The 14,886-nt window shown below is 45.1% G+C and overlaps 2 protein-coding genes across 3 annotated transcripts; one reads left to right on the top strand and one right to left on the bottom strand.

Moving 5' to 3' along the window:
• Nucleotides 1-926: 926 nt before the first annotated feature.
• lias (lipoic acid synthetase) lies at nt 927-8,853 on the bottom strand. The gene is made up of 11 exons (XM_084686246.1): nt 8,510-8,853; nt 7,967-8,148; nt 6,983-7,076; nt 6,321-6,401; nt 3,738-3,894; nt 3,270-3,327; nt 2,955-3,083; nt 2,482-2,627; nt 2,260-2,330; nt 2,053-2,164; nt 927-1,573 (listed from the first exon to the last, which is right to left on the bottom strand). Exons 1-11 carry the CDS (start codon nt 8,591-8,593, stop codon nt 1,521-1,523), a joined length of 1,167 nt encoding a protein of 388 aa, XP_084542372.1. The 5' UTR covers nt 8,594-8,853; the 3' UTR covers nt 927-1,520.
• A 47-nt stretch (nt 8,854-8,900) lies between these two features.
• rpl9 (ribosomal protein L9) lies at nt 8,901-14,448 on the top strand. 2 transcript variants are annotated; one of them, XM_084686248.1, is made up of 8 exons: nt 8,901-8,925; nt 9,529-9,575; nt 9,681-9,796; nt 10,651-10,746; nt 10,867-10,999; nt 12,537-12,617; nt 13,723-13,841; nt 14,283-14,448. In XM_084686248.1, exons 2-7 carry the CDS (start codon nt 9,530-9,532, stop codon nt 13,827-13,829), a joined length of 579 nt encoding a protein of 192 aa, XP_084542374.1. In that variant the 5' UTR covers nt 8,901-8,925; nt 9,529; the 3' UTR covers nt 13,830-13,841; nt 14,283-14,448. The 2 variants fall into 2 exon arrangements, with proteins under 2 accessions (XP_084542374.1, XP_084542373.1); XM_084686247.1 differs by lacking the exon at nt 13,723-13,841 and having other exon boundaries at nt 8,904-8,925.
• The last annotated feature ends 438 nt before the right edge of the window (nt 14,449-14,886 follow it).

The raw sequence follows: 14,886 nt of genomic DNA, 5'->3' as shown, positions 1-14,886 counted from the left end.
TTTTAAGCTCATGTAAGGAATCTCACTTGTCCTAGTTAAGGCCTACCAGTAAAACATATTTAAAGGAGCATACAGTGAAATGTTATGACGTGTTATGATTGAGGGGCTCCATTCAGACAGATCAGGGGTGGATAACATCATAATGGGGTCTTCATGAAGAACAACTTTACATAAATGCCACATAAACAGCGTGTGTGTGTGTGTGTGTGTGTTGGGGGTGCTGAGACAGAGCTCTAATGCTATTGTTCTGCACTTGCTTTTTGGATTTCTCCCTACAGATTTGAAGGGCCCATATTGCATGGAGTACTCAGCCCCTCCAAAGTCCTATAGATAAACTGAGGGGATAAACACTCAGGTATCATGATGGTTTCTTTCTTGTGACATCTTCAAAGTGAATGTTTAGGCTATTCTTTAGTTTTTCAGTAGGACTTTTGGGGCCCTGTTATTGACATGAATGACTTAAGCCTAGCATATACCGGCTACGGCGCATCGTGTCATATCATCCTATTCATATCAATATAATGTTAATAACAGCGACGTCACGCGCGGAGGCTCTGGCCCGGTAGGCCCGTTCGTTAATCCATCCCTGCCTATATGGGGGGGCACAGAATTTTATCCATGCTTCGCAACTTTACAACCGGCTCTGGAACCAATCATCACTTAATGCCTAAACCTCACAGCCAATCAGGGGCTGGTTAAAATAACATGACATTGTTTACAAGAGCACAGATTCTACATTGATGTAGCCTCTTAATTTTGCTCTTAAAGTACACTACATTGCTGCCTCCAACTTTAAAATGTAATACATTTTCTTCTACCCTTGACCTGTTTGCATGCCTGATATAGGTAGCCTAACCCTATCTGTTTCAAAATAGATCCATATAGGGTTAGTCTAACCCCAACATTTAATAATGATATGGAAAATATTGTTTTGTAAGTAGTTTTTATGTACTATTGATACATAAAGCATGTATACATTTACACAAGATAAACCTTTGCCAGTTTCACCTGCTAAGTCTTCTAAAAAAAAAAGTCAAACATTACTCCAACATTATCGCTCAAGCATTATCTCTCAAAAGGGAGCTCTCATATGCCTCTCTATTGTAGCATAACCCATCTAACCTCAATAACTCCTTCTCAGTGCTTTGGGGCCAGTTTTCATATTTGGACCCTCCATGACCTCAAAGATCATGACTGGAATCCCTGAGACTGGTCCCAACATCCTGTCATCCAGAACTAAGGCTTTAGGTGGAATACAAATAAACTATAGAATGTAAATTATATGATGAAGATCCTGCAGTTGATATATTAGAATAATGTACATACTTGAACATGTTTGTGTTTATGTGGTTTATCTTGATTTCTGTAATGTGGAGATGAGAGACTAAGCCAGGGCTAGGGCTAACCCTGACCCTAGGACTGGAGGGAAGAAGAAGAAGGGAAGATGGAAGAGAGGAGAAACAGGAGGGAGAAGAGAGGAGGAGGGACGAGCAACATGACCAGCAGGGGGAGATGTGCTTCTACTCGGTTGCTGCTTCAGTTCTCTCCAGCAGGTTCTTCAAGAAGAACTCACCTGGAGGGAGGACGTAAACACATGGTAAATAGAGTTTCTAGCTCGCTAACCCTGTGCTGCTGTACTTTCTATCCCGCTAACCCTGTGCTGCTGTAGTTTCTAGCTTGCTAACACTGTGATGCTGTAGTTTCTAGCTTGCTAACACTGTGCTGCTGTAGTTTCTAGCTTGCTAACCCTGTGCTGCTGTAGTTTCTAGCTTGCTAACCCTGTGCTGCTGTAGTTTCTAGCTTGCTAACACTGTGCTGCTGTAGTTTCTAGCTTGCTAACCCTGTGCTGCTGTAGTTTCTAGCTTGCTAACACTGTGCTGCTGTAGTTTCTAGCTTGCTAACCCTGTGCTGCTGTAGTTTCTAGCTTGCTAACACTGTGCTGCTGTAGTTTCTAGCTCGCTAACCCTGTGCTGCTGTAGTTTCTAGCTTGCTAACCCTGTGCTGCTGTAGTTTCTAGCTTGCTAACCCTGTGCTGCTGTAGTTGTTTCCTACCTGCTTTGTAGGAGGATCTGACGAGGGGTCCACTGGCTGTGTAGAGGAACCCCAGCTCCGTGCCCACCGCCTCCCAGTGGGCAAATTTCTCAGGAGTCACATACTCCTCCACCTATACACAATTTAGTTAAGTGTTAGTATGTGTAGAACTTAAGGAGTGTCTGTTGGGCTCCATGTATTGTCCCTGAGTGTGCGTGTGTGTGTAACCTTCAGGTGGCGTCTGGTGGGCTGCATGTATTGTCCCAGTGTCAGACAGTCCACTCCTGCCTCCCTCAGCTCTGTAACCATAACAACACAATGTCAACATCCTCCACAATGGCAACATGACTAAATGTAAATGTAACATCAATGCCACGGCAACATCACACAACATCATCTCTCCCAGCCCCAGCATGGTGGAGGTCTTGGTGTGAAGGTGTGTGTGTGTACCTGTGAGTGTGTTGTGTATCTGCAGGTCAGTCTCTCCCAGCCCCAGCATGATGGAGGTCTTGGTGAGGCCGCGGGGCATGGCTGCTTTAGCGTGCCTCAGGACGCTCAGGGATTGGTCCATGTTTGCTCGGGGGTCACGCACTTGCCTGGGGTCAAAGGTCATTAATATAAACTAAACAGGCTAAACTAACCCACATTGTTCCTGAATTAGATTTTAATAGAAACTAGGAACAGTGAGGAACATGGCTCCCCTGCACCCCCTGCTGGTCAGAGTTGGTACCTACACCAAAACCAGATCAGCACGGAAGTAAAAAAGAAAGTCAAAAGAGGTAAATCACATCCTGGTTCTATGTCTCCCACTGCAACCCTGGGGCTGTGTGCACGCAGTGAGTCAGGGGTTAGAGCAGCCTGGGGCTGACCAGGATTGAGCCTTTTTTAATCGTGACTAACCCTGATTCAGATGTCTGGCTTACCTCTGCAACTCGCGGACTGTCTCCACGTTGTGGGCATACACGTCCAGCCCTGATTGGGCGACCTTCTCCACCGCCATTAGGTCGCCACGGAAATCAGGGGTCAGACATTCCACCAGTATCCGAGAGTTCCTTAAAACACATTTGATTTGGGGTAAATGTTTTGGTGTGTTTTGGTCTTAAAAGTCCCGTAATGCTGGCATGAGATACAAGTATGGACCTCACCATGTCTGCGTTTTTACAACACATGATTTACTTTGTTTATAGATGATTTATCTAATCTATTATTTAAATGATTTGTGGTTTGAGGCCGTTTACCTCTCCTTAAGGCTGGACACAGTCTGGGCGATGTGATCTGCCCCTCCATCTGGCAGGTCTGAACAGGAAGCAGGAGGTCAGGGGTCAGTCAGGGGTCAGAGCTGTGCCTAGCTCATACTCTTACTGGGTCTAACAGTCTGTCAGGACTGATGCACATACTGTCAGGACTGATGACAGTTCAAATGTATTGAATTTCCATCAATTTGAACAACAATGTTGCTTTGGGATGTCTAAACACCATATGTAATTAAAATGGTTGGTAGAAATGCAGTCTGTATTCTAATCTACTTGGAGGAGTCGTTCTTTATATTCTCCTCACTCCTGCCATTCCAGCCACAACAAAGAAACAATAATGGTCGGGGTTAAAAGGTCAGGGTACCGTCGCTATCCACGGAGGTCAGCACCACAAAGTACAGCACCTGGGCAGTGATGGTTAGGGTTAAAGGTCAAGGTTAAAGGTAATGGTACCGTCTCTGTCCACGGAGGTCAGCACCACGTAGTCCAGCCCCCAGGCAGCAATGGCGGCCGCTGTGTTGGAGGGTTCTTCAGGGTCCAGAGGCGGTGGCTGACGAGCGGTCTTCACCGAGCAGAACCGGCAGCCTCTCGTGCACGTGTCCCCCATCAACTGCAGATGGAACAAGAGTTAATCTAACACTAACTCCTTTTCGATTGGTTAATATTGGCCGCCAATCACTCCTTGTCACTGCGCTCCTTTGTTCCGTGACATGGATCTAACTACATTTACATTTATTGGAATTTGCTTTACAGCAGAGACCCTGACTAACCCTGACTGCTGTAAAAGAGAGTTGATGATTTTTGCCCCAAAAAAGCTTAAAAAAATATATGAAATGTGCCTTATTGTGATTCCAGTATTCTGTAGAAACGTGAAAACAAGTGGTGGGCATAGATTATTTTTTTAAATCTAGATTAATCTCACTGTAATATTGGCGTTAATCTAGATTAAAATGGCTCATTTGAATTACGCCGAAGGCATTCATAATGTGTGCTACCCAAATAATGACTAAAAGTAAGTCTTTGAGAACGGGTTTCTCAAGCCAGGTGGCGCATTAGATCAGGGGCTCGTCTCCTGTTTCCAAAATGCATCACAAACTGCTTGAGAAAGCTGTTTTACTATGATAATTGGTGATGAAAATACATTTTAAAAAATTATGTTAAATAAGATACAAGCCCATTTGTGTTTATTTACTGGTTATTAGATTAGTTAGCTTGGCTGATAGAGCTGTGCTGACGGGCTTGCCTCGGCTGCACTCAAACATCGCAGTTTGACGACGACTGTTCCCCTGCGCTACATCAGTGCTTGGCCCGGCATCTTCCGCATTAGCTAAGGGATGCTTTGCGTTTATGTGGTATTTTAGACTGGAAGAAGTCCTACAGTAAACTAAATTAAGGTGCAAACAACTTTAGTCTTGTCGAGTTTTCCATTGGGAAGCTTGTTAAAAATACATTTTCCCTGAAGCAAACCAGGTGGCTTCATAGGTGCATCCATGTTAGCACGTCACATTTGATATGATAATTTCATACACAAGGCATACACACAGGTTTAAAGACTCGTTCTCGCCCCCTACAGTGCAATTTGGCTAGGTATACATCCGCGCTAAAATATCAAGGTGAAAGTCATCATAGCTTGCGTAGTATAGACCCAGCTCCCAACCCAATTTTGAGAATAGATTAACGGCAATATTTTTTTTACATTTACATGTATTCATTTAGCAGACGCTTTTATCCAAAGCGACTTCCAAGAGAGAGCTTTACAAAGTGCATAGGTCACTGATAACAACAAGATAGCCCCAAAGCATTGCGGGTAGCCAAAACAAGAAGCACACATTGTGAACAACCAAAAAATAAGTGCCAAAGGGAAGAACCATAAGAGCATGTAGTTAAGCAAGTTACAATTTAAACAACATGAATCTCTAAGTGCAAGTGTACCTGTAGAAAAAGCAGCAGCAGTAAAAATAAAATGAACTAAAATTGAATATTTTTTATCGCCCAATAAGAGTCTCACGTTAATGCAGCTCATTAACGCCGATAACGGCCCAACAGTAGTGAAAACATTTTCCTCAAATACTGAACCAGCAAACTTTGCAAAACACAACATTTGTCATTGCCAAAACTTGTGGCCACGACTGTACATATCCTAACCTTAACCTTATGGAGACGACTCAGTACGACTGAGAAATCAGTACGACCCAAGTCATCCAAGGTGTGGGAGCATTTCACACTAAATACATCAAACAGTGTGTTCATTGACCAAGGTGAAGTTAGTTTCAAATTTGACATTCGTCTCACATTCGGAAGACGCTACTTTGCAGCATCGCGTTAGGGACCGGGTGAAAACAACCCATACCATTTAGAAAAATGTAGACTTTTATAATATTTTTAGGAATATAAAACCTCAGACACCAGAGTATCTTAACAATGTCTGATAAACTTCCACAGCCTTTACTTTTGATAAAATGATAGAAAATCACTCATCTTTGAAAATAGCTTCATCCTCGCACATCTTTTTTCAAAATTGTGTCAAAAAAATCTTAAATATACACCAGATTATTCTAATAAAGTCTAGCCTACTTCCACAACCTTTCAATTTTCAATAAAGTTTTAAACAAAACTCGTTTAACGTTATAACGTTTTCAAAATTGTGTGCCTGTTTGTGCACATTCTGAAGATTTTTTTGCACTGTGAATTTGCACTGTCAGTTCTGTTTTTGAATAAATGGTTGGAAAATAATGCTTTTTTGTTTTTGTATCCGATTCATCGATCAATCAAAAAAAGAATCGACAGATTAATAGATTATTTAAATAATCGTTAGTTGCAGCCCTAATCCTAACCTTAAGAGATAAGCGAGCACCCACCCCTTCCTCAAGTGCTATGGAGACAGGGCATTGCTATGGAAACAGGGTGTTGCTACAGAGACAGGGTGTTGCTACAGAGACAGGGTGTTGCTACAGAGACAGGGTGTTGCTACAGACACAGGGTGTTGCTACAGAGACAGGGTGTTGCTACAGAGACAGGGTGTGCAGCCAGACTCACCATGATGGTGGCCGTAGCCGTGGCGTACTCTCCCCCTCCCCAGCACTCGCCGATGTTGGGACACCTGGCCTCCTCACACACCTGGGCAGGAAACACACACACATGGTGCTAATGTCACATGTGCTACATAACCACATGTGACATGGTGCTAATGTCACATGTGCTACATAACCACATGTGACATGGTGCTAATGTCACATGTGCTACATAACCACATGTGACATGGTGCTAATGTCACATGTGCTACATAACCACATGTGACATGGTGCTAATGTCACATGTGCTACATAACCACATGTGACATGGTGCTAATGTCACATGGGCTACATAACCACATGTGACATGGTGCTAATGTCACATGTGCTACATAACCACATGTGACATGGTGCTAATGTCACATGTGCTACATAACCACATGTGACATGGTGCTAATGTCACATGTGCTACATAACCACATGTGACATGGTGCTAATGTCACATGTGCTACATAACCACATGTGACATGGTGCTAATGTCATATGTGCTACATAACCACATGTGACATGGTGCTAATGTCACATGTGCTACATAACCACATGTGACATGGTGCTAATGTCACATGTGCTACATAACCACATGTGACAGGGATCATCTGAAAGGATGAAAACATGATGGTGCCTCACAGTGTGCAGGTTCAGGTCTCTCAGTGTGTTCTTCAGTTTATTAAAGTTCTTCCCAATGGGAATCTCAGTCTTCAGCCATGGAGGAAGTCTCAGCCTACACAGACACACACATAGACACTTCATTTTAAAAATGCTGTAAAGCTAATTCTATGACATCCAGTACATTATATACATGTGAAATTAGTTCCTGAAAGCATGTGCAAAGCGCAAAAACTTTGTCGCACTGAAATGTGGAGTTACACCGTTGATTAGTTTTTCTCACGTTTTCAGCTCGGTTTTGTATAGGCAGGGTTCAAACCCAACCCATCTACGTCACAGCGACCTATCTACGTCAGATCACAGACGATTGCATTCTGTTGCTCAGCTGGTAAGATGCAAAGACAAAGTAATTAACACATAAAACACTCACAGACTGCCAGTAGGTCTGCAATTGATTTAAAAAGGGTTGCTGTTGTTGCTAAATTCAATCAATTAGAGGGGGCTGAGCTTCAGCTCCTTCAGGCAACATGGCCCCCCAGTCTCAAGCAGAGAAGACAGCTGATTTTCTCAGGATTTCAAAGCCTAATTTAACATACTTGTCTGTTTTTTTTTCTTTAGAATTTGGATGGGTTGTTAACAACACATTCTTCTGTGGTGTGATGAACTTAAAAGTCATTTGCAATTCTACTTTACAGCATCTTTAAGCCACTATGGAGAATCCATAGTAGTGTGTTAAAGAGTGACAATCCATAGTGTGTTAAATGTTCCATAGTGACCTAACAACACATAACACATGACAGTAAAGTGTGTTGGGTTAGGGTTAATTTCTTATCTGGTAGATTGTGAATCACTTCTGCCCTCCACCAGAAAGTTAACATTAGAGCATAACTCCCCCGTATTCACTCGCATCTTCGACCACTGCTGGACGGAAGCTACCAATATTCTCAGGCTTCATTTATCATGTAAACACTAAAGTGATTACTTTTATTTTAGAGCCCCACCCACCTCTCTCCTTTTTCTCTCTTCAGAGTGCCTCTGTATTCTTCCCACTTGCTCTTCTCCGACAGCTCGCCAGAGATGAAGTCCTGTAGGTCAGGTCCATCGTCCACCAACAACTCCTTCTTCCTGTCGGACCGTGTCGGAGACGACTTGGCGGCTGTTGTCAAACTGCTACTAGAATAATACACCTTGCAGGGAGACAGTCAAGTTCAACACACTGTCCAAGTCGATGAATAATAGACTAAAACTAGAGGACTGAAACCGAGAAGCTAACTGGTAACAACGTTTATTGCTGTAATTTCAGAACAACTCAAATCAGATAGTTAACTGCTGTTATGGTGCAATGTCGTCCTATATTTCACCGTAATTAACGTTAACTCAAGGCCCGTGACCATAGATCAAGCTACCTAGTAACTAGCTAGTAACGCATTAGCTAGCTCTCACTGGGCTAGCAACATTCGTGCTTGGCTAGCAGGTAACTGTGAAGATAAGCGATCTATCTAAAGATCTAAACATCGTACACAAATTATAATGAAATACCGTACTTACGTGTGGATTGCATTTAGAATTCAGCCACAGGTGATTGCTGGATAAACGACCCGCTACAAAACAACCTTGTTTGACCAGAGCCATGACATTAGCGCCCGACAAGCAGGCTGTATGCTACGTCAGTTGTCTGGTGAAGACTTTGGTCCGACACAAACTCACCGACTGAAAGATAACGTTCGGCTATGTGCCTGAAATAAAATATACTTCTGAAATGTCGTGAACAAAGTTCTGGTGTAAATCTGATGTCATGATACTCAAGCAGCAACTCAAAATGGCTCAAAGAACACATATGATTATCATAGTTAAAACCGATCCATGAAATGTCTTAAGAGGTCAGGGTGGTGACGTAGGCACGCAGGACTGCTACAATAACGTCATTACGTCCTTCTTTCTCCCTTTCCTCTACTACCGGCGAGGTAAGAAAACATGGACTCGATCTTGGGCTTTTCAAATCTATGTTCATCTGATCATTTCTATGTTGCATGTACAAAACGTTTACATTTATAAATTCGTAGTTTGGATATGTGACTTATGTATTTTGTATGTAATCAAAAAACTTCCAGATTACATAATTACGAAGGTCTTTTGCCACCGATACCATCAATCCGTTTATAGGCCTTGGCCCCGTTGTAGCCTACTTAGTTATCCATTGCAAAAGTGTGATTAATGAGTTAATGCAGTTACTTCGCGTAGTTATTCTGCTGTCTGGTTTTGAATTGAAGGGTTATTGCAGATATGATCTATTCTATTAATTTATGGCCGTGCTGGCCCCCGCGTAGATGTGGCTGCTAAACAAGACTAATGCTAATCAGCTTTAGTTGCTACCGGTTCATTTTAACATTGACCAATAACTTTGGTTGCCCGTAGTTGTCCAGGTTACGAAGCTGCATGTCCATGAGCCCAGCCATGTCGCTAGCCGGTATAATGTCGGCTTCTCCTCGGGGATTATTAATATGTTGCCACTATCGACACAAACGGCGATATCAATATGGCTAACTTAAACCCTCATCCGTTGGCAGAATGAAGACCATTCTCAGCAACCAGACTGTCGACATCCCCGACAACGGTAAACCCCTATTATGTTGCCCAGGTCCCTGCTTCCAAAGGGGCTCGTTATCAACCTTCAACTTGCTGTAATCAGAGGGTGTAACTTCCTTGCTCCGTGTTACAGTCGAGGTGAGGCTGAAGGGCCGGACGGTGATTGTCAAGGGCCCCCGCGGGACCCTCCGCCGGGAGTTCAACCACATCAACTTGGAGCTCAGTCTGCTTGGCAAGAAGCAGAAGAAGGTGGGTGGGGGGGGTCATGCTCAGGAAAGATGTGGTGTCTGTGTTTTGACATTAAAAGTCATGTGTTGGATCAGCCCGCTGGCTTCTCAGTGAATGAGGGGGCTGGATAGTGGTGGATTAGGGCAGTGGTTCTCAATCCTGGTCCTCAGGACCCCCTGCCCTGCACGTTTTAGATGTTTCCCTCCTCAAACACACCTGATTCAAATTAATGCGTCGTTTTCAGGCCCATTTATTTGAATCAGGTGTGTTGGAGCAGGGAAATATCTAAAACATGCAGGGCAGGGGGTCCCGAGGACCAGGATTGAGAACCACTGGATTAGGGGGCTTGGATAGTGGTGGATGAGGGGGCTGGATAGTGGTGGATGAGGGGGCTGGATAGTGGTGGATGAGGGGGCTGGATAGTGGTGGATGAGGGGGCTGGATAGTGGTGGATGAGGGGGCTGGATAGTGGTGGATGAGGGGGCTGGATAGTGGTGGATGAGGGGGCTGGATAGTGGTGGATGAGGGGGCTGGATAGTGGTGGATGAGGGGGCTGGATAGTGGTGGATGAGGGGGCTGGATAGTGGTGGATGAGGGGGCTGGATAGTGGTGGATGAGGGGGCTGGATAGTGGTGGATGAGGGGGCTGGATAGTGGTGGATGAGGGGGCTGGATAGTGGTGGATGAGGGGGCTGGATAGTGGTGGATGAGGGGGCTGGATAGTGGTGGATGAGGGGGCTGGATAGTGGTGGATGAGGGGGCTGGATAGTGGTGGATGAGGGGGCTGGATAGTGGTGGATGAGGGGGCTGGATAGTGGTGGATGAGGGGGCTGGATAGTGGTGGATGAGGGGGCTGAGTGTGTCTTCTGTCCACAGCTGCGTGTGGACAAGTGGTGGGGCAACAGGAAGGAGCTGGCCACCGTCAGAACCATCTGCAGCCACGTACAGAACATGATCAAGGGTGTCACCATGGTGAGTGACTCCCTGACCACTGCTCCTAACATGTTCCGTATCAGTGGTTTGGCTGGGTTAAGTGTTAGTTGTGATGAGCAGCAGGAGGATGTCTGAGCGGCTTATTTCCTTTCTTTCCAGGGTTTCCGTTATAAGATGCGCTCTGTGTACGCCCACTTCCCCATCAATGTTGTGATGCAGGAGGGCGGAGCCCTGGTGGAGATCAGAAACTTCCTGGGAGAGAAGTACATCCGCAGGGTCCGCATGAGGGCAGGTGAGCTACAACCCACCTAGCTACACACAAGCACACCTTCTACCTACACACGCCTTCAGATCCCCTCCAGGTGTGTTTGTGTGTGCGTGTGTGAGCCAGTGTTCGTACAACGTGCTTTAAGTGCTTGAAGTACTAGAATTTGACTTTGAAATTTAAGTCCTGGAAAACCCTTAAACAGTCAAGTTAATTAGGGGCCAAGCAGCGAAGCTGCGAGGCACCTATTGTAATTGGTAGTATTATTATTATTATTATTATTCCGCCATGGGTGTCTATGGCAGCCCCCATAAGCGCTTGGTCGAAAGTTTTGAAATTTGGCACACTCATTGAGGACAGTCCCCTGGTCCAATTCACAAAGTTTCATGTCCCATGCTTCGGCACTCCAGCGCCACCAACGGGTCAAAGTTGGAGTTGTGTTTACACACGCAACTTTTGAACCGTATGTCCCATTTTCAAAAATGAGGTACCATTGGATTCCCTGGATCAAGCAGAGTGCAATGCACACCATGGTGTCAATTTCCGGTTATATAGATTTTCCGCTATTTCCGGTTTTATCAAAAACCTTTAAAAGCCTACTCTTCCTACAAATTGTCAAATCTTCTTCAAAATTCCCAGACATGATCTTCAGACCAAGCTTCACAAAAGTTATCGAAGGATATTTAATTTTCAAAACCGTTTGTCCGGTACAGCCAATCAAATTCTGAAGAATCCCTTTTGGATTTCATGGAAAAGTGTAAACCTTTTACACGCCCCAAATTTTGTCCAATGTTTACTAAATTTGGCACAGATGATCTTCAGACCAATCTTCACAAAGGTGTCTGATGGATTTTCAAATTTTCGAAACCGTTTGTTCGGTAGAGCCGATCAAAGGCGGCGGCGAAGCCACAAAAGACACGTTAGAGCGTAACTCAGCAACCATTTTAGCGATTGTCACCGAACTTGGGTTCCATCGTTCCCAAGAGGAGCAGAGGAGGCCTGTGGTGTTATACCAGAAAAAAAACACTTTAAACACTCAGTACTTTGGAACGCAAACAGATATTTCAACCAAACTTGGTGTGTTGCATGAGTGCAACAGGTTGTTGTGACTTAATTGTTGCGCAAGTGCTATGGAGGCCATGTCCTGCTCTGGACTGCTTTGCCCCTCCATTGCTGCTTGCAGCTATATTTAATTCATGAAATTAAATGAAGGTGAAAAGCTGGAAGAACTGTATTTGTGTCAGATCCGCGACATGTGTGTCGGGTCTTAGAGACAGACGTCTAATAAACCCACTGCTGTCCGTCTCATTAATGTTACTCAAAGAAAAATAAATAATTGAAAATCACTAGCAGGCTCTTGATTGAATAACATATGTAACTTTAATAAAGATATACGTTTGATAAATGAGATGTTTGATTGTAGTCCTTGAAAACTCCCCAAATAGTGCTTAAAGTCCTTGAAAGTACTGGAATTTCATTATACAGTATCTGTACGAATCCTGGTGAGCGAGGCTTGTTGTGCCCTTGTGAGACCCATGCTGACAGCTGTCCCTCCTCCCTCCAGGCGTGGCCTGCACGGTCTCAGCTGCCCAGAAGGACGAGCTGGTGCTGGAGGGGAACGACATCGAGCTGGTGTCTAACTCGGGTGAGTCCTACGCTGCTGCTCCTGCATCAGCACATTCAACCATTTACATTTACTCATTTAGCAGACGCTCTTATCCAGAGCAACTTACACCAAGTACAGGGACATTCCCCGAGGCAAGTAGGGTGAAGTGCCTTGCCCAAGGACACATCATTTGGCACGGCCGGGAATCAAACTTTAGATTACTAGCCCGATTCCCTAACTGCTCAGCCACCTGACTTCCATCCAGCCTCTGTCGGAGAGACGCGCTCCACTACATCACATCCAAGTCCACGTTCTTCTGAGTCACCTCCCAATACCTCTCTTGCTAGCCCAGGAACCCCAGTGGTACCAGAGCTGTCCTCATGCAGAGCTGTCCTCATGCTAGCCCAGTGGTACCAGAGCTGTCCTCATGCTAGCCCAGTGGTACCAGAGCTGTCCTCATTCTAGCCCAGTGGTACCAGAGCTGTCCTCATGCTAGCCCAGTGGTACCAGAGCTGTCCTCATGCTAGCCCAGTGGTACCAGAGCTGTTCTCATGCTAGCCCAGTGGTACCAGAGCTGTCCTCATGCTAGCCCAGTGGTACCAGAGCTGTCCTCATGCTAGCCCAGTGGTACCAGAGCTGTCCTCGTTCTAGCCCAGTGGTACCAGAGCTGTTGTCGTGCTAGCCCAGTGCTACCAGAGTTGTCCTCGTGCTAGCCCGGGACCCACAGTAGACTAATGTGGTTTGTTTTCATTCTAAACCAGCTAATGTAGTAACTGCATGTGATCTGGATGTCACTCAGGCTAGCTAACACCTGCCTGGGTCAGACTGTTGATCTGTTCAGCCTCCCATAGTGACCCCCGGCTGGGCTTTTCTTCAACATGTTGACGTCAGCCATGCCCTTTCCACTTTTAAAACAAACCCTCCACCTCACTTCTGTCCATATGTAACTACCTTCCTGAGTCTCGTATCTCCATCCTCACCACCCACCTCATATCCTCATCTTCACCATCATATCCTCATCCCCACCACCCCCCAGTTTCCCTTTCCTCCTCAAATGTTTGACCTCCCCAGACCTCTAACCCTGTGACCCCTGTGTGTTGTGGGCCTGTTGCTCACCGGCCAGCGTGTGTACTCTCTGTTCCAGCCGCTCTCATCCAGCAGGCCACCACAGTCAAAAATAAGGATATCAGAAAGTTCTTGGATGGTATTTATGTGTCTGAGAAGGGAACGGTAGTGCCAGTGGACCAGTAACCTCCTGTAGAGGTTAGCCCTTCAGCCTCCCCCCACCAGCAGGGGGAGCCACCTGCTTCTGTGTGTCTGTTGGTCATGGTGGAGTGCCATGGAGATACCACTGTCTGTTTTGTTTACATCACCATGGAGATGCCACTGTCCTGTTTACATCACCATGGAGATACCACTGTCAGTGTTTACCTCCAGAAGTGTTTCTGTTCATCCATGATATCATAAGGCATTTCAAGGTTGTCCCATGTAGACCATATCTAGAACACTGCCAACATTGCAGTTAAAAGGCTTATCTGAGGGCTATTGCATGGGTATAATTGGCTTTGTCAACTTAATGCTGGAGTACATTACTAACCACATCACTCATATATAGCTTCAATGTTAATGTGCAAAGAGTAATACATAATACACAGTTAGTTAAGATTGTCCTTGTTTTGCTCACCTGTCCTGTCCTCCCCACAGCCGCCCTCATCCAGCAGGCCACAACTGTCAAGAAGAAGGACATCCGGAAGTTTCTAGACGGGATCTACGTCAGCGAAAAGACTACCGTGGTGGAGCAGGCGAATGGCTGAACCGTCAGGATCAACTTCACCAATAAAATGTACAATTTTTCAGTGACACCCAACAAGCTGGCCTCCGTCTCTTCTGTTCTGACTGAAGGTTATACAGTCTCGGGCCTTTGTAGTAGGGTGTAGCATGAGTATGGTGTCTAGTAGATAACATCTCAAACCTTATGAAACTGGGGATATCCTCATTTATCCTGAGCCCCATGGTGGCTTTGTACTTTTGGATTTTGCAGTCGGATCCAGAAACCTTCCTACAAGGCCACATCCAAGTTTCTTCTTACCCTGTGCAAGGAGGGTCAAACTTATAGACCATGATTTCCATTTTGTCAACATTTTTCCAGTTTTTGCTCTTGCAGCTCATCTCTAAAATGAAGCATTTCAGAACCTCCTCACTGAACACTTCCCAGCCTGAAAGCAGCTGTGAGTTGTGAAATATGTTGCAGGGGAATAGTTAAGTAAATGTTTCAAATGTTAACAGATCTTCTGAACGTTATCAGAAG

This window comes from Hypomesus nipponensis, chromosome 22 (assembly GCF_054491055.1).
Source record: "Hypomesus nipponensis isolate SF chromosome 22, ASM5449105v1, whole genome shotgun sequence".
In the NCBI taxonomy this organism is placed as follows: Eukaryota; Metazoa; Chordata; class Actinopteri; order Osmeriformes; family Osmeridae; genus Hypomesus; species Hypomesus nipponensis.
The sequence above is the reverse complement of the archived record's forward strand: the minus strand, read 5'-3'. Positions and strand labels throughout refer to the sequence as shown.

Bases quoted from the DNA above. Each gene is read 5' to 3' on its own strand.
- lias (XM_084686246.1), bottom strand. From the start codon at position 8,593: ATGGCTCTGGTCAAACAAGGTTGTTTTGTAGCGGGTCGTTTATCCAGC. The intron at 8,149-8,509 runs GTAAGTACGGTA...TCTCCCTGCAAG, and splicing joins ATTCTAAATGCAATCCACAC to GTGTATTATTCTAGTAGCAG. The intron at 3,328-3,737 runs GTACCATTACCT...CTTCCTGTTCAG, and splicing joins GACCTCCGTGGACAGAGACG to ACCTGCCAGATGGAGGGGCA.
- rpl9 (XM_084686247.1), top strand. From the start codon at position 9,530: ATGAAGACCATTCTCAGCAACCAGACTGTCGACATCCCCGACAACG. The intron at 10,747-10,866 runs GTGAGTGACTCC...CTTTCTTTCCAG, and splicing joins TGATCAAGGGTGTCACCATG to GGTTTCCGTTATAAGATGCG. The intron at 11,000-12,536 runs GTGAGCTACAAC...TCCTCCCTCCAG, and splicing joins CAGGGTCCGCATGAGGGCAG to GCGTGGCCTGCACGGTCTCA.